Below are 18,112 nucleotides of genomic sequence, written 5' to 3' on the forward strand. Positions count from 1 at the left end.
ATTAATATATTCTCTCTAGGAATCTCTAGGTCCTCAAAGCAAAACTCTGCCAGAAGTTGACTATAGAGTTGTGCTGGACAACCTAGACGTTCCTAGAGAAAACACTATCTGGGCATTTGTGGGTCCTCCAGCATGATTCTATGATCAACTTCTGGCAGATGTTGCCCATAGAATTGCACTGGAGGATCTGGAGATTCCTAGAGAGGTGTTCTCTCAGGTAAAAAGAATAATATTTTTTATTTGTGCTTTTGAAACATTCATGGGAGCCCTTCACCTAGGGTTGCCATAAGTGAGGACCTCCAAACCGGGACAAATGTAGGACAAATGCAGGACAATATTTTCAAATATAGGACACATTTTATAAAAATGGAGGACACGCAAAAAAATTGAGGCTTTTTTAGAAATGTTAATATAAATCCATGTTTCTTAGGCATGATCAAAATGGAGGTATGTGGAAGGTCAACTCAGACCTTGAGCCGTGCCTAGGCTGGGGTGTCCCAAATGGAGGACATTTTGACATTATTCGTAGACAGATCACGGAAATGGACTTCCCTTTCTGGCCACCCCCCTCTCCCCATTCCAAACAGCACATTTGAGCATTGAACATGGCTTTATTTTAACATTGCCTCTTGCATATTTCAGAGGCTTATTCCACAACCAAACCCTTTGGTCAAGGGACTTTGGTTTTTCTTCATTTTGACTTGTTTTGTCTGTATTCCTCCCTACTAAATAAAGGAGACATGAAATGGAGTTAATGGGTACAAGTTGTCAAACAAAAAACTCTTGTGAGACTCTGTAGGCAAGAGGTGCACCATGTTAAGAACTGCATTAAGCACACTTCGGCTGCTGCCACACTGCTTTCACTCGCATCACTCCATCCTATGGAATCCTGGGATTTGTAGTTTGTTGTGGTGCCAAGGCTGGGCTTTGAAATCTCAGGCATAAGAGAGGCAAAAGGCTTGGGCTGCATCTACACTGGAGAAATAATCTGGTTTGAGACCACATTAACTGTCTTGGCTGAATGCTATGGAATTCTGGGAATGGTGGTTTGTTCCAGCACCACAGCAGAATGGCAGTTAACCCCTGGAAAGCTCTCTGACCAAGGTGACCAATGCCCTCACCCCAAAATGTAGGGCACCCAAGCAAAAAAATGTAGGACATGGCCAAAAATAAAAGCTAAAATCACCCATGTAATTATAAATGCATGTTTCTTAGCCATGATCCAAATGGAGGACATTTTGAAATTTGACAGAAGAGGGCATGTCCTGGAAAAGGTGGAGGATGTCTGGTCACCTTGTCTCTGGTCCAAAATACACTGCAGAAGTAAAACATAGCTGGACTGAAACGCCCAGAGTTCCTCACCAAAGCTGCATCCACACTGAGGAAATAATCCAGTTTGAGAGTGACTTAACTGTCCTGGGTTAGTGCTGGGGAATGCTGGGAATTGTAGTACATTGTGGCCCCAGAGCTATCTCTAACAGGGAGTCCCATAACCCTCCAAACGTAGTTGAACTGCAGTGCCCAGAATGCCTCCCCAGGTGCATCCACACTGAGGAAATGGTCCAGTTTGAGACTGCTCAGTGCTGGGGAATCCTGGGAATTGTAGTCTATTGTGGCCTCAGAGCCATGACTGACAGAGAAGTCTCAATGTCTCCCAAAAACTCGCATTCCCAGGATTCCCTAGCAGTGGGTTATTATTCCTGCAGTGTGTTTGAGAGATATAAAAGCTAGGGACTGGATTCATTTGGAGGATCTCTGTGTCCAAAACACACTGCTTGGACTGCCAGGGCTCAGTGCTATGGAATCCTGGGAATTGTAGTTTATTGTGGCACCAGAGCTCTCTGACAGAGAAGGCCAAATGCCTCACAGACCCCAGAATTCCAGAGCATTGAGCTTTGGCAGTTAAAGGGGTCTCAAAGTGCAGAGGGGGGGGGGGGGAGAGAGAAAAGCCAGGGAGTGTGAATGAGCTCTGAGAGGAGGAGGAGGAGGAGGAGGAGGAGGAGGAGGAGGGAGGGAGCCAAGGGAAGTGGCCAGGACCACCAGAGGAGCCCCTGCTTTTCCTCATCATCGCAGCCTTCTCACTGCTGGCAAGAGGCTCTGCCCCCAGCCAGGCAACGCCTCCATTCAGTCTCCTTTTGTCAAAAGAGCTCTGGTGCCACAAGAAACTACAATTCCCAGAATCCCATAGCACTGAGCCATGGATGTTTAGGGGGGGGGTCAAACTATTTCTGCAGCCTTTTGCAACCTCAAAGCCTTCTATTATTTACCAGCAACTTGCAAGGCAAAATCTCTTCCTTCCAAGCCCTTGAAAACCAACCCAAGTGGAAGGCTGATTGCTTCTTTCCCATTGGTCAGCTTCGGGAGAAATTTGCATATTACAAGTAAAGGTGTTTAGGGCCTCAAAAACGATCCTGTGATAAAGAATTACAACAATACTGAGTGGTAGACATTTAAAAGATGAGACATTTAGACTCCCAGGGAAACAGGAACGATTTATGGCCTTTTTTTCTTTGCTCACTGTAACCTGAAAGTAAGGCCTTTTGCAGGGTATATATATACCAAGTGGGCTGGCAATAGCTCTGAGTGGCAGATGTCTTTAAGACCTGCTCTCTAGGCTTAAGTCAGGCAGGGAGGTGGGGAGGGTGGCACACAGCCATGGGGACTGTGTGGCCCCACCCCAAACCGGGAAAGTCCCGCCCCCAGGCGGGATATGGCAAGCCTACCTTCACCCCTAACCCCAGTGAATGTGTAGGGACCACTGTGTTGCCTTAAAGCATATAAAAGACTAAAAACATATTTACATAATCATTTGTAAATGCCAGATACCAAAGCAACACTCCACAGTACTGTACAACTGAAAAGAGCCATATTGGTAAAGTGTTCTTTACTAAAGTGCCTTAAAATAAGGTGTGCCTGTACTCTCGCGTGGCACTTAGTAGATACAGTACAATGCAAGGCAACCTTGTGGTTAACTAACAGTAAGTAGTTTGCCTTGTCTACACGATATTTCCATTATGGACAGAAAGACTGTAATAGTACATCAAAAATTATAGAAGTTTCAATCATGACTAGCAGTAGTACACCACATGCAAATGTTTATATGTTTAGTAATTTGCTATTAAGATAACAACAACATGACTCACCACAAGTTTAGTTTGTATGAAAAATAATAAATCCATTTTTTTCACATCTCTTCTTTATATATATTTTAATAGTAATATAAAAGATCCACACTGAAAAAGCAGGGCATTTTCAAAACTGGATGTATGCCTTTTAGCACTCTTGCTGTCCTCTACAGTTAGTTTCACTTGAGTTTATTTTGTAATTCAGTACAGGTATACCTCAGTTAATGAAGCAGATGAGGGTCCTGGTCTTTACTTCTTTAACAGAAACTTCAGTATCAAAAATAGAAATAGCATGGGAAGTATAGGGACAGGTTTCTCCACCACAAAAAAGAAGAGCAGTTCAACTTGCTGCAGCAAACTTTTTATTGCAAACTAACATTGTGCACATGAGAGGTGAAACAGCCAGGTCAGGTAAGTCTTGCAGAAAAAAACAATTAAAAAAAATGAATCTTCTAAAAACTACTTGAAAGTTTCATCCAAAATGTTTATTAGAATGATTTTTTTCTTTCAACAGCCTCCATATTTTTCACAATTTCCCTTGCGGTGGCAAAACTTACAGATCTATGCTTTTTTCAACATGCCAGGGTAACTGGTGAGGCAGGCTAATCATCTGCTTTCCCTCTTTTCTTTCTGTTTTGCTCTTCACACATGCTCAGTAAGTGATTCTGCAGACAGTAGTTTACCTTGCCTGGTTTTTGGGTTTTTGGTTTTTTTTTTTTGTAAGCACACACAGATACTGTAGGATCACCTTCAGTGAAATCCCATTCTTTCCCAGGTCAAATTTGATCGCACTGTTTACAGCAAACATCTTGATGCAATGCCAAAAGTCTTTCTTCAGCCCTCCTTTACTCTCTGTGCCAATACTGCAACAAAACTTGAAGGTTTTCATGGCCGGCATCCACAGTTTTTTGTGGGTTTTTAGGGCTATGTGGCCATGTTCTAGCAGAGTTTCTTCCTGACATTTCGCCAGCATCTGTGGCTGGCATCTTCAGAGAATGCTTTGCCTGGAAAAAGTGGGTCTATATATACTGTGTGAGCCTGGGAATGCAGGAGTGATTTGCATGTGTATTGTTCTGTGCTGATGTCAGTCCTCAGGCTGGAAGGCTAATGCAAAAGAGGATTAATGTCTGCTAATTGGTGATCATTATCTGCTGGGAAAGCCCCTGACTCTGAGTGGTTTCCCATTTGCATTTGCTGAGTCCTTATTTTGCTGTTCTTCAGGACTGGTAGCCAAATTTTGTTCACTTTAAGGGTTTCTTTTTTCCGGTTGAAATTATCCAGACGTTTGTGGATTTCAATGGCTTCCCTGTGCATCCTGACACGGTAGTGGTTGGCATGGTCCAGAATTTCAGTGTTTTCAAACAGTATTTTATGCCCAGGATGGTTTGTGGCATGGTTTAGATGGTTCAGGAATATGAACATCCACTCCAACATCCAATTCACTATGGAAAAAGAAAAGGAAGGAACACTGCTATTTTTGGATGTGCTAGTCATTATCCCAGCAGATAATGATCACCAATTAGCAGACACTAATCCTCTTTTGCATTAGCCTCCCAGCCTGAGGCCTGCCATCACCAATAGAACAATATACATACAAATCACTCCTGTCTTCCCAGGGTCACACAGTATATACATACCCAACTCCTTTCCATGCCAGCATTCTCTGAAGATGCCAGCCACAGATGCTGGCAAAACGTCAGGAATAAACTCTTCTAGAACATGGCTGCATAGCCCTAAAACCCACAAAAAACTACTGTAAGAAAACCTCCATCTAGAAAAAGGAGAAGACGGGGGGCTGGCCTGGGCTCCCATGCAAAGACTTTGTGAAAAGGAGCTTCTTTGTCAGAGGTTTTGTTAACTGAGGTACGCCTATATAATACAGGATTTCACAGTGTTTAATGTATGTATTCCCATACTATGCACTTTTAACCTTTATCGTGCAAATGTCCTTCTGGTCAAATCATTTTTAAGGCTGTGAACTTGATTTCACTTAGCATTTGCATCTACGCTCAGTCAACAAAATTACTCATTTTGTTTTGAAGGAAGCCCAGTGAATTCTAGGTGTAGGTTTCTTTAGAAACGTAGGAAACTGCTTTATACTGAGTCAGACCATTGAGATCTTTTCCCGACAGGGAGCTGTGTGATAATAACACCTGGCCCCAGCCCAGGCTCAGCCCCTGCCCAGATCAGGGGGAAAGCAGGGCCATCATCTCTTCTTCGCAGGAAAGCCTTATCTTCTTGATGGGAACATAATAACTTTGTGGCGTAAGCAGACACTTGTATGGGAGAGACTCAGATACTTTATTTTCCAAGTGACAATGCCCTTATTATTGGAAGCCTTTTTTTACTGTTGTTTCATAACAGATATTATCAATCTCTTTTTCTTTTTCGTCTTGTATTGTTGCTGTTATATATGCCATTTATATATTTAATCCCAGCAGCCTTTGGTTAATAAAATAAATAAAATACAAAATAAAGCTCTTTTAATTGACTGCGTGGAACACAATGGTCGGGTCAATTAAAAGAGTTTTGTGTTTTATTTTTTAATTCTTATTAACCAAAGACTTGGGATTAAGAGACACACACATTTGTATAAATGACATATAAATACAGCTCACTTCCGCCCTGAGGGGGGGGGAGACCCATCTAAAATGGCGCCCGTAAAACACCCGGATGTAAGGTAACTTGGGAGGAGCTTGTGAGAGTAAAGAAGACGGGGGCAAAAACGGTTCCGGCTTTGCTTGTCACGTGACGGCGCCCGACCACGCCCCCCAACCCTACCGCGCGTGCGCGCCTTGCCTGCCTCCGGAGCCAAGGAGTTGGGCGGCAGAGCGCATGCGCGGAGGCGCGCGCCGCGTCTTTCTTTCCTTCCGCTCGCCGGCTGTAGACCGGTATTTCAGGCGATGGCGGCTTGGCCCGGCTGCCTTGGGGCGACGACGACGACGCTGCTCCTGCTGCTCCTGGCCGGGTCATGGGCCTCGGAGGTGACCGGGGCAGGCAGCGGGGAGGCCCTGGCCTCCTCTGCCTCTGTTGCCGCCTCCTCCTCCTCCTCCTTCGGGGAGAGGTTTAAGATCGAGGGCCGGGCGGTGGTTCCCGGGGTGAAGCCCCAGGACTGGATCGCGGGGGGCCGGGTGCAGGTGGACGGCGAGGAGCACGTCGGCTTCCTCAAGTGAGTGGCCTGGCTGCCCTCCCGACCTTTCTGTACAGCAGTGGTCCCCACCACTGAGTGCCCTTTTAAGAGAGCGTGGACTCCATCCCCCAGAAGCCTCGGCCGCGTTGGCCCACAGCGAGGGATTCTGGGAGCTGAAGTCCAAAGGTCCCTTAGAAGAGGGCAGTTAGGGGACCATTGGAGCAAGTGGTCCTCCAGACTTTCGGACTTCAGCTCCCAGAATCCCAAACCGTTGGCCGAGGTGGCTGAGGCTTCTGGGAGCTGGAGTCCAAAAAACCAGGGCTTGGGAAGAATAATAATGATCATAAATGTTACGTACACTCGTCCCTCCCTATTCGCTAGGAGCCCCGTCAGCATGGGGAAACCGCAAAGAACGACAACGCCTCTGTAGGGATCTCTAGGTCCTCCAGGGCAACTCTGGTCAACGTCCCACAGACCCTGGCCATAGGACTGCGCTGGAGGAGCTACAAAGGCCCAGTAGAGCATTCTCTCTAGGAATCTCTAGGTCCTTTAGTGCCACCTTTAGTTAAAGTTGACCATAGAGTTGAACTGGAGGACCTAGATATTGCTAGAGAGGACATATGAATCAAATCCGTGAATAATCAGATACGGCGGGATGAGCGTATATGCCACCTCTCCCACAGGGTCAAGGCGGCTTATAAAACCAAATGGAAACACAATATAAAATACAGCATACAGTTAAAATACTCCCCATTAATTCCCTCCCCCCAGCCGTACTACAATAAAATAACAATTAAGCAATCGCTAGAATTAAAAGAGTTTAAAGATTAGAAAAAATAGTCAAACGTCAAGCCATGGTCAGTTTGGGCAGAATAACTGCTTTAGAGAATCCTAAAAGCCTAGAGATGGAGGAGACCTCAAGGACTATCCAGTCCAACCTGTTTTCTGCCATGCAGGAAGGCTAGCCACATCACTGCGCTCCGCTCTTGCAGCGCTGCTATTCCACTTTGACTGCTCTGGCTGCCTCCTGTTGCATTCTGGGATTTGTAGTTCAGAGAGGCCTAAGATCTCCCTGGCTGAGACTTCTAAATGCCCCTCTTTAAACTGCAAATGCCAGACTGCAACAGGAGGCAGGCAGAGCAGTTAAAGTGGAGTGGCAGCACTGTAAGAGTGGAATTCGGTCATCTAGACAGAGCACCCCCAACAGACGGACGTCGCGGTTGGACAGAAGGTGGCTGAATGCAATTATGTACATCAGAAAAGTGATACTAGTATCATAAACTGAGGTCCAAAACAGACTGCAGAAGTAATGCAGTTTAGGACTGCTTTAACTCCCCAGGCTCAATGCTAGGGAATTCTGGGAACTGTCTTTATTGTGGCACCAGAGTGCTCTGACAGAGAAGGCTCAATGTCTCACAGAAGTACAGTTCCCAGAATTCCAGGGAAGTTAAAGCGGTGTCAAACTGGATTATTTCTGCAGTGCGGATGCAGCCCTTGAGAGGTTTCACCAGGAGAAGAAAGATGTAATACACATAGTCAGTTTCAGCTCAACTTATTTGCAGCCCAGGCATTCTCCATCTCTTGTGTTTGGATGTGCTTTAGCACTAACAGCCCAAAGTTAACAAAGACTTTGGTATGATTTCAATGACACTTTGGGAATGACATTGACATGTTGGTAACCTATACATAGGCATATAGGACTACACCAGTATAGAACAAAATCAGAAAATCAAGTAGCAAAATGCAGTTCAGATGGTATGGTCACTAGCTTAAATAATTATTGTTCTATAAAAAGTGCTCTTTTAAAGCAGGTTGGTTTTAATAAACATATGTTGCTTGAAGGATTTGTTTATGAATGGCATTCTTACAGTATAAAATCAAGTGATTTAAAAGCAGATGACTCTGGATACTGGTTTAACAATGAATAGCTGCTAATAAACTGTTAAGTTAAAATATTTAAATTCAAACAGTTATTGTTGTTCCAGTAACAGAGTTGGAAAATAGTAATAATAGCCAGACATTAAAAATATGGATAATTAATTTTAAAAAATGATTTTAAAGTCATTAAGGCTGCATCTGTACAGCCAATTTGACATCAATTTAACTGCCCTGGCTCAATGCTATTGAATTCTGGGAATGATAGTTTGTGGTGGCACCATTGCTGTCTGACAGAGAAGGCTAAATGTCTCACAAATGTCTCATAAGAGTTCCATAACTTTGAGCTATGGCAGTTAAAGTGGTGTCAAACCAGATTATTTCTGCCATGCAGATGCAGTCTAAGTTTACACCATGGTTCAAATTGGCCAATCCTACATTTGTTGTGATCTATCAAGATTTTGCTGTGTTGTGGCATTTAAAATGTCAGTGAAATCTTAAAAATATTTTATCTCTTTTGTGGTAAAGTTAAATCTGGATTATTCTCATTTTATCAGGACAGATGGAAGTTTTGTGGTTCATGATATTCCTTCTGGATCTTATGTAGTTGAGGTTATATCGCCAGCTTATAAATTTGAACCAGTACGAGTGGACATCACTTCAAAAGGGAAAATGAGGTAGGATTTTCAAAAAATTAAATGTTAAATCATATTACTATGGTATGTATGATACAGTGCCAAAGGACCAGGGCTGGTTGTTCTTTAGTCTTGTGCATTCGTTTTTCACCAATGGAATAGTTTCTTGATGCTACATGTCCCATATAGTTTGCTTCCCATTTCAGAAAAAATGATACTGCTAATTGCAGAGAAGAACAGGAAATTGTAATACACAATAATCGACCTACTATAACAAGCTTCACAGACTATAACTTTTAAATGAATTCTTCATTAACTTAGGTTATTGAAATATTGATCTTCATTTATCTGCACTTCTCTGCCTATACTGCCTGTAATGTTTGTACATGAGATAAAAATTAATTGGATTTTTCCTTTAACAAGCTGATTGGGCAACTTGTGAAAAGCTGTGTTGCCAGAAGGTACATGTTTTCAACTGTATGTTCCACTGCAGACTTGGCTGCTGCCATACTGCAGAAGTAATTCAGTTTGACATTACTTTAACTACCATGGCTCCATCCTGTGGAAACCTGGGATTTGTAGTTTGTCGTGGCACCAGAGCGCTCTGACAGAAGGCTAAATATCTCACAAAACTATAAATCCCAGAATTCCATAGCATTGAGCCATGGCATTTAAAGTGATGTCAAGCAGCATTAATTTTGCAGTGTGGATGCAGCCTTGATTTCCCTTTGAAAGAGCTGACTTGGGCGCTAGTGTTAGAGCAGAATCGACTGATGGCGTGTCCAGTAAAACTGTTAATGAGATTAGACTGGGTCGGTTTGAGTCGGTAGTACCGATGATGCGGACAAGATCTTTGGAAAGGTGAAGAAGATGACATGCCCTCTTGATCCCTGCCTGTCATGGTTGGCCATCCAGGGGGGTGATGCCTTGATGACATTTCTTAGCGGGGCATCCCTTAGGGAAGGTAATGTTCCAGCTTGTTTGAAGGAAGCGGCCATTAGGCTGCTCCTGAAAAAACCTTCCCTTGGCCCCCTGGATATGAAAAAGTATAGGCCTGTTTCCCATCTGCCATTTTTGAGTAAGGTGATCGAGAGGGCTATTGCACTTCAACTCCAAGTGGTCTTGGATAAAACCAGTTATCTAGATCCATTTCAAACCGGCTGGGGTGGAAACTGCCATGGCTGCCTTGGCTGATGACCTTGGTCTAGGGCCATTGACAGAGGAAGTGTGACCCTGTTCATGCTCTTAGACTTCTCAGCGGCTTTCGATATGATAGATCACAACATCCTCTTGGAATGCCTGAGCGAGTTAGGACTCAAAGGCATTGTGTTGCAATGGTTCCGTTCCTTTCTCTTGGGCAGATTCCAGAGGGTGATGCTTGGGGACAGTTGCTCCTCAATAATAGAGCTTAATTGTGGCATTTCCCAGAGCACCATCCTTTCCCTTCTATTTAACATATATATGAAACTGCTGGGAGAAATCATTCGTAGACATGGGGCGGGGTGTTATCAGTATGCTGATGACACCCAAATATATTTCTCCATGTCTTGGTCAGCAGCCTCGATGACAGATGGCATTTCTCCCCTCAATCAGTGTCTTGAGGTGGTGTTGGATTGGATGAGGAAAAACAGACCCAAGCTGAATCCAGACAAAATGTAGGTACTTACAGTAGGGACCCCTAAACTGGGTATTGGGTTGCAACCTCTAGTCCTAGATGGGGTCATGCTCTCTCAAAGGACTGTGTTTGCAGTCTGGGGGTGCTTCTTGATGACAAATCAGGTGAATGTGACGGTCAAGAGTGCCTGTTATCAGCTTCGGCTGATACGCCAGCTATGCCCTTTCCTGGAACCAGGAGACCTTGAAACAGTAGTACATGCACTGGTAGCCTCACGACTTGATTTCTGCAATGTGCTCTACCATTTTGCCCATTGTCTGTGTTGTTATTAATAGCATATTTTTATATTAATTTTAAGTGTAACGTTTTTAATTCTTTTTTAGGGGGGATTATAATATTGTATGTTGGATGTTTTTAATCTATGTTAGCCGCTTTGATTGTTTTATTACAGAAAAGTGGGATAGAAATAAACGTTTTATTATTTATTTATTTTCTGAATAGTCCCTACTACTTTACTGCTCCTATAATACCCTATAATAATTTTTCCTATTAAGTTGTTAAAGATGTCAGCCACAGATGCTGAAGATAATAGCCACAGATGCTGGCAAAATATGAGGAATAAACTCATATTTTGGATACATAGCCCGGAAATCCCACAACAAACATATGACAAGTAAATATGAACAAAGCTGCCATGTGTTTTGTGAGATAGCCATAGAAAGATTGTAAAGAGAATTTTAGACTTATTTTGAAATCTTTGTGTAAATATTTCCTCTGAATTCTATGAGAATATTTGCATAGTTATTCAACTGTGCACATAAACACTTGTCACATAAGAGCTTTTTGATTGTGTAGCATGGACTATGTGTTAACTGTTTTTCAGTGGATCAGTGCTCATTTGTCACCTCTGCAATTAGCAGTATCATTTTGTCTGATATTTTTTCCAAAACGTTAATTCAGTATATTGCAAAAATAGAGGTTATGCTACTGTTGTCTTTGAGGTTACAGTGTTACTGACAAAGCAAACCATTCTCAGCTCTCTTTCAAAATAAAGTGGTACCAAATAGCCTAGTATGGCTGTATTTATATGCACATCTACTGCAAAATCACTGGTATGAACTGATAACCGCACAGCTAGGGATTTTAGTGGGACTTCTCAGTAAAAGTTTAAGATTGTTAAGCAGTTTAACTGTTGTTATGATTTCATTTTAAATATAAATACACCATTGGGTGATGCAACATATAGAGTCAGAATAAGTGGTTGAGCTTTAGTGACAAAATTATATAAACATATTTTTGAATCTTTCATCAGAGCAAGATATGTAAATTACATCAAAACATCTGAAGTAGTCAGACTGCCATATCCCCTTCAAATGAAATCTTCTGGACCACCTTCTTATTTCATAAAGAGAGAGTCTTGGGGATGGACAGACTTCTTAATGAATCCCATGGTATGTATAGAAGAAAGCATGTATACATAAATTAGTTTGCTGTGGATTACCTCTTTAATTTAAATTTCAAGAGCCCTACCTGCAGTAATGAGAGTAAACACTGAACAGGGAGTTTACCATTATGTCATTCCTTGAGGGAGATAATGCCTGTTTAAACAAGACTTGTTTTCAGGTAGCTAGCTGCAGTGTAAAAGAAGCACCCCTAGAGAGATGGCTACATTAGCTTAGCTGGATTTCATGTGCTACAGGGAACTGGGAGAAACCAAAATAGTTATAAAACTGTACAGATCTATAGTAGAATCCTATGTATGTTTACTCAGACGTAAGCCCCATTAAGTTCAGTGTGATTTACTCCATGGTAAGGCTGCTTATGTGTTGAATTGAGATCCTTGCAGCTTTTGTATGAGCAGCTGAATGTGAAACCTGGAGCTGGTGCTTCAAACAGGTTTGGGACTTCTTGCCTACCAGAACAACTATGGTTGCTTCCATTATTCACATTTGTTCAGTGCATGTTAAACTGATCATTTGAGATAACTTGCAAATAGACACTTCTATTTATCAATACATTTTAATACTCCAGGATGTTTACTTACTTCACTTGCAATTCAGTCTTCATTGGACTGAAGATAGATATTGCTAAAACATTTTGTGATAATTAGGTTACATAACCTGTTAAGGCAGTCTATATGTTAATGAGTCTATATGCCTCCCCCCAAAAAAAATCTGTTTGTTAGTTGCATTCCTTTTCTGTGGAGCAACAGGCAGCAAGATAATAATGACAACCCCTCACATACTTGAAGACAGCTATCTCATCTGTCTTAAATATTTTCTTCTCCAGGCTAAATATACTCAACTCATGTTATAGAATTCAGTTTCCAAGTCCCTTCCTATCCTGGTTATCCTCTAGATACACTCCAGTTTGTTAGTGTCATTAAGGCCATTGCACGCAGACTTGGACACAGTTTTCTGGTGTGCATTTGTCTGTTTTGCTTTTATATGACTCATAATCTGAATAGTAATTTGGCAGACATGTTGACTGTAGTTGAAACCTAGGCTTGTAACCTAGGTTGGTGTTTGCACTTTGGTCATAATGTTTCATAGCACTGTGATGCTTCAAGATCTCTGTGTGTGTGTGTGTGTGTGCGCGCCTTCAGGTTGCCTGTTAAGGTGTGGCAACCCCATGAAATATTCATAGGGTTTTCTTAGGCAAAGGGATACTCAGGTGGTTTTGCCAGTTCCTTCCTCTGAAATATAGCCTAGAGCACTTAGTATTTGTTGGCAGTCTTCCATCCGAGCACTGGCCAAGGCTGACCCTGCTTAGCTTCTAGGATCAGACAGGATCAGGTGTATTTAGGCCAATTCGAGATCTGTACCTATCCCTTCAATTCCTTAATTACTTGTAATCACTCTTTGATAGAGAGGAGTATACAGCTTTAGTTTATTATACAGGATCATTAAATGATGGGATGATCAATGGAAAGTTCCAGGCTTATGCACATTAGTCATAATTTGCTGTGTTAATGCTAGTGACTATGATATTAACTATTTATACAACTATTGTAGCTTTGAAAAAAGTGCATTTGCTTTCTGCACATTAATGTAGGTAGCACAATGGTGTCTTAATCAACATACAGTCTGCCCTTTCCTTATGCGTGGGATCCATTCTGGATCCCCCTGCGTAAGGGAAAAACGCGGATGCTCAAGCCCCATTCAAATGAATGGGGCTAGTGCCCGCAGAGGCGTGGCGGTGGCACGCGGGGCACAAGTCGCGGGAGCATGCATCATTATTTCCTTCTGGCACGCGCTCCCTCACTTCCATTGCGGGCTTCCAGCATATGCTTGAATCCACGTATAAAGTGTCCCCGTATAACGAGGGCGCACTGTACTGAAATATACAGTAACTTTACCTTCTTGAATTTCTACTGTTTTAGGTTATGATGATGATCCTTCCATTGCTGATCTTTGTATTACTGCCTAAAGTTGTCAATACAAGTGATCCTGATATGAGGCGGGTGAGTAAGTTAATATTGCAGTTTAGTCATATCTGAATAACATTCCCCCACCCACACACATACACATGCACAAGTAGTACTGATGGTTTTGAAGGCTAAAATACAGTGGTGAGCTGGAAAGATGAGCCTTCAGTAATGGCTAATAATCCCAAACTTGCTCCAGGAAATTTAGGTTCTAAGAGATGCTAAATAGAATAAATTATACATGCAGTATATATGCTATTTTTTTCAGTGTTTTATATCCAGACTAAAGTGGTAATGTGAAAGAACAGAAGGGTTGCATTTGAAAGGGCTTAATACAGCAAAATCAAGCCAAATGTAGAAAGACTTAATGAACTTGTAGCCCATAAGTTTAAATGTTAGACAGTCTCCTTTCTTTCATCAAGTCAGGAGAGCAGAAGGAGAAAACCTGAACATGGGAACAGGCAAAAGCTGCTTCCTTCCATTGTTGCTCTCTTCACATGGAGAGCAGTAGCTTGAAATTCCTCTCCCTTTCTAGAAACCTGAAAGATCAGAGGGTTTAACTCTGAAAAGAAGTTACATTTGTGCTGGAGATTTCTCTTTTTCAGTGTTGCTCACCTGAAGAAAACAAGGTGTGGTGGGGGACATTGATCTGTAAACTCTCTTCACATGTTTATTTTAACTGCTTAATGGCCTTAATACGCCTGTAGTGTTCAGCCTTCTTGTCCCATCCACAAAATGAACTATAATATGCTCTGAAGTTTATGGTTCCATCCCGACAGCAGCCATATAGGGACTCCTCAGCTTATCCTTCTATGTCTTTTGAAGGATGATAGAAAGCTGTGTTTGGAAGGCCAACTGGTGGGAGCAGCAGAGGCTGTTGCAGCACATTTAACTTCAACCAAGTTTATTTGGGAATCGGCCAAAAATGCCCCCTCCTTTTCATTAGCAGGTATAGGAGCTACTTAAAGATTCATTGTTGGTGATGATTCCTGTGGGCTATGGGAGCTCTGTAGGAGATGATAATCCAAAAGACCAACTGTTTTGTGCTTTCAAGTCATTTTTTGATTTATGGCAACCCCATCCTGGGGCTTTCTTGCCAAGATTTGTTCTTGTCTTTGCCTTAATCTGAAACTGAGAAATTGTAACTTGCCATGGCTGAGTGGCTTTCCGTGGCTGAGGGGGGATTTGAACCCGGGTCTCCAGAGTTCAAATTCCCCCTCAGGTACAAACCACTATACCACAGCAGCTCCCAAAAAAACAAGCTGGACAGAAATAATTAATATGTATATTGAATGGTGAACATGTGCAACATACTTCTTGTATGATCACCATGTTATGATAATTCTGGCAAAGTATAGTTCAGTCACTATTTCATCATGAAAATATTGTAACTAGTTTTGGTTCATAGAACAAAGAAGCTAATAGTCTCTTCCTACACTGTAAATACCTTTCAACACTTTCTGCCATTTTATATTGACACCTTCTCTTTCCATGTAAGATTAAAATAGGAACTCATGTTCTAGGCACATTTTGCTCTGACAAATCCATGGTAACTAGAAGTCTAGAATATTATACTTATTAAATTATCCTAATTTATTGTCCTTTCACATTGTGTTATGCTGAGTAGCGGAAGGCTAGAGCAAAATGGAGATTCAAGGTGTTTACTAAATCTTCCCTGTTTAGCAATGTTTACTGTCTGTCTCTGGTGTCTGCTTTGGGGAGTTCAGTTATTTCCCTTTCTTCTGAATGACCACTGTCTTCAGTAGTTCTTTACAGGTGTTAGGCTATTTTCAAGTTATATCAATCAGCAGTGTAGTCTGTATCTTGAGAAGTCCTTTGCATTCTTGCCTAGGAAAAAGCCCCATTGACAAAAGGGGGAGTGTATGTGCCTATGATTACACTGCAAATATTTAATAAGGGCTAAAAAGTAGAAAATCAGCTGACTATAAGCTGATTGAATTGAGCATCCTTCATTTGCTGAACCCACATGTAGGTTGCTTTCTTGAGCCATATATTGATTATCTACTGGAAAACTTTTTCGATGCACATCTTTGAAAGAAATTGGATAGGCTAGAATGAATGTAAAATGTTCCATTTTAGTTTTCAAATGCTGGAAAAAGTTAAAGCATCTATTATGCTCTAACATAAGTTACAGTGAGATCAGTTTGTCCATGTAGCAGAACTGGGAAACCAATGGTCAACCAGATATTGTTGGATTTCAGCTACTATCAAGCCAACTTAATCAGTAGTAAGGGATAATAGTTGTTCCACAACTTCCATAACAGTATTGGTGGGGGAGGGACATAGTTTACCTATCTCTGCCATACAGAAAAGACTCAGTCTCTTTCTGATATTTGCTGATACTGTTTAAAGGAGAAATGGTTTATTTTGCAAAATTAGTTTCAAAATACATATGTTAGAATACTAGTTCTTGCTGTTTAAAACAATATTTTAACAGCTTCTGTTTACACTCAGATTTAAAATGGGGAGAAATTTTAACAGTACATATTAACTTCTCGTAGCAAACCTTTGTCCTGTAAAGCTACTTTAGACAGGGTTGTTTTTGCTTTCTTGCTTTTAGACTTTTCTTTTCATATTTACATATTGCAACAAATTTCTTGGGGAGTTTTCATTTAAGCTCTGGCTGTATAAAGGAGTCTGTAGTGTAGTGGGGCTGTATAGTAGAGACCAGCTGCAAAATGGCCTATCTATTCAGAGAACAGCTAGCCCACTAAATGTAACTTTTGTTAGGATTTGGAAATGGTTTTTACTTACACTTTCTTCTCTCTGTTTTTCTGTGTGTCTAGGAAATGGAACAATCGATGAATATGTTAAATTCTAACCATGAGCTGCCTGATGTGTCAGAGTTCATGACAAGACTTTTCTCTTCAAAATCTTCTAGCAAATCTAGTGGTGGTAGCAGTAAAACAGGGAAAAGTGGTGCAGGAAAAAGGAGATAGTTGTTTCTTCTCTTGGAACCACAATTTGCACAGCTCTGTTATGTGGTATCTGTACGTTCTGTGGAAGAACAAAAAGCCACTATTGTAACCTTAATCCAATATGAAATTGGATATGATACAACTGTTGTATGTGGTGTAGCTTTTTAACCTATTTAAATCTTGTTCTTTAAGCACATGCATGAAGGGACATTGCTTTAATTCTGTATCTCTGTAAGGTCAAAACAGATGAAGACTTAACTCCTTTGTAGAGAAGGATATTAAAAAAAATTAAATTATGTGCAATATATTGATGATTCTTAAAACAATCACTGTAAAGTATTTTATTTAAAGAATAGAAAGTAGTATTTAATAATGATGTATTGTTCTTTACTGCATAGCCTATATTTTCACAATATTTTCTTAATATGTATGACTTAGGATTGCACACAGAATTTGGTAGCAAGATTTTTGGATTTTTATTTCACTGCTATGATAGAACCTGCAGTCCCACATATGTTTAGGCTGTCTGCTTATTTGTTCTAATTCTCAAATTCCCATGACAGTTCGTTGTGGAATAGTGAACATTTCTTTTTTCTTTTTCTTTTCTTTTTTACTACTGAAATTCTTCTGGAGAAAGCCATACCTCGATGGATGAACACACACACCATGTTCCTGTGCAGACTGCTCTCTCTGACACAAGACTATTTTAACAAAAGCTTTCTAAATAACTCTAATTGCCCTTACTCGTTAGCCCACTAATAAATCTTGTGGTTGAAACACAGTTGCCACCACATTTCTAGAGTTTGCCATAAAATGGTAGATTGTAAATTTGGAAGGGATGCCTGCTGATCCACAGATAAAGCATCCTTGGTACAAATCAAGTCAGCAGAGTCCATTTTCTAGGGTAGGTGTTTGAACTGCTGAATAGCATTTAACATCAGGAATATCTTTCTAATGTTTTGTCAGAATTTTTTGTAATTTACTTTCATTGATTCAGCTCACCACTCTGGAATAGCAGGAAATAAGTTTGTGTGAAAGCCCTTTAAATGTTGGAAGATGGCTATCATATCACAACTTGGTGTTCTTTTCTAGGCTAACTATAACCAACTCCCCCAATAACTTCTTGGTTTTCAGATCTTTTGCTGTCTAGTAGAGCCGGCAATCCACAGCTTAAGCATGATCATCCACAGCTTAAAAACTTCTGGTTTGTAATGTGAACATCCATGGGCCTGCAGATATTGCTTAGGCCTCGTGTGGAATACTGTGCCCAGTTCTGGGCACCACAATTTAAAAAAAGATGTTGATAAGCTGGAGGGCAACCAAAATGGTGAAAGGTCCAGAAACCATCCCCTATGAGGAGTGGCTT

General features: G+C 41.3%; 1 protein-coding gene across 1 annotated transcript; it reads left to right on the forward strand.

Annotated features, from left to right (window-relative positions):
• The first annotated feature begins 5,944 nt into the window (after positions 1–5,944).
• On the forward strand, positions 5,945–17,527 carry EMC7 (ER membrane protein complex subunit 7). Its single transcript, XM_089521990.1, has 5 exons — positions 5,945–6,294; positions 8,688–8,807; positions 11,693–11,831; positions 13,763–13,843; positions 16,615–17,527. Exons 1-5 carry the CDS (start codon positions 6,029–6,031, stop codon positions 16,765–16,767), a joined length of 759 nt encoding a protein of 252 aa, XP_089378116.1. The 5' UTR covers positions 5,945–6,028; the 3' UTR covers positions 16,768–17,527.
• Positions 17,528–18,112: the final 585 nt, after the last annotated feature.

Source organism: Sceloporus occidentalis, unplaced genomic scaffold (genome assembly GCF_023333645.1).
Source record: "Sceloporus occidentalis isolate IW3139 unplaced genomic scaffold, rSceOcc1.0.p SCAF_4, whole genome shotgun sequence".
Classification (NCBI taxonomy): domain Eukaryota; kingdom Metazoa; phylum Chordata; class Lepidosauria; order Squamata; family Phrynosomatidae; genus Sceloporus; species Sceloporus occidentalis.

Bases quoted from the DNA above. Each gene is read 5' to 3' on its own strand.
- EMC7 (XM_089521990.1), top strand. From the start codon at position 6,029: ATGGCGGCTTGGCCCGGCTGCCTTGGGGCGACGACGACGACGCTGCTC. The intron at 6,295-8,687 runs GTGAGTGGCCTG...TCATTTTATCAG, and splicing joins GAGCACGTCGGCTTCCTCAA to GACAGATGGAAGTTTTGTGG. The intron at 13,844-16,614 runs GTGAGTAAGTTA...CTGTGTGTCTAG, and splicing joins GTGATCCTGATATGAGGCGG to GAAATGGAACAATCGATGAA.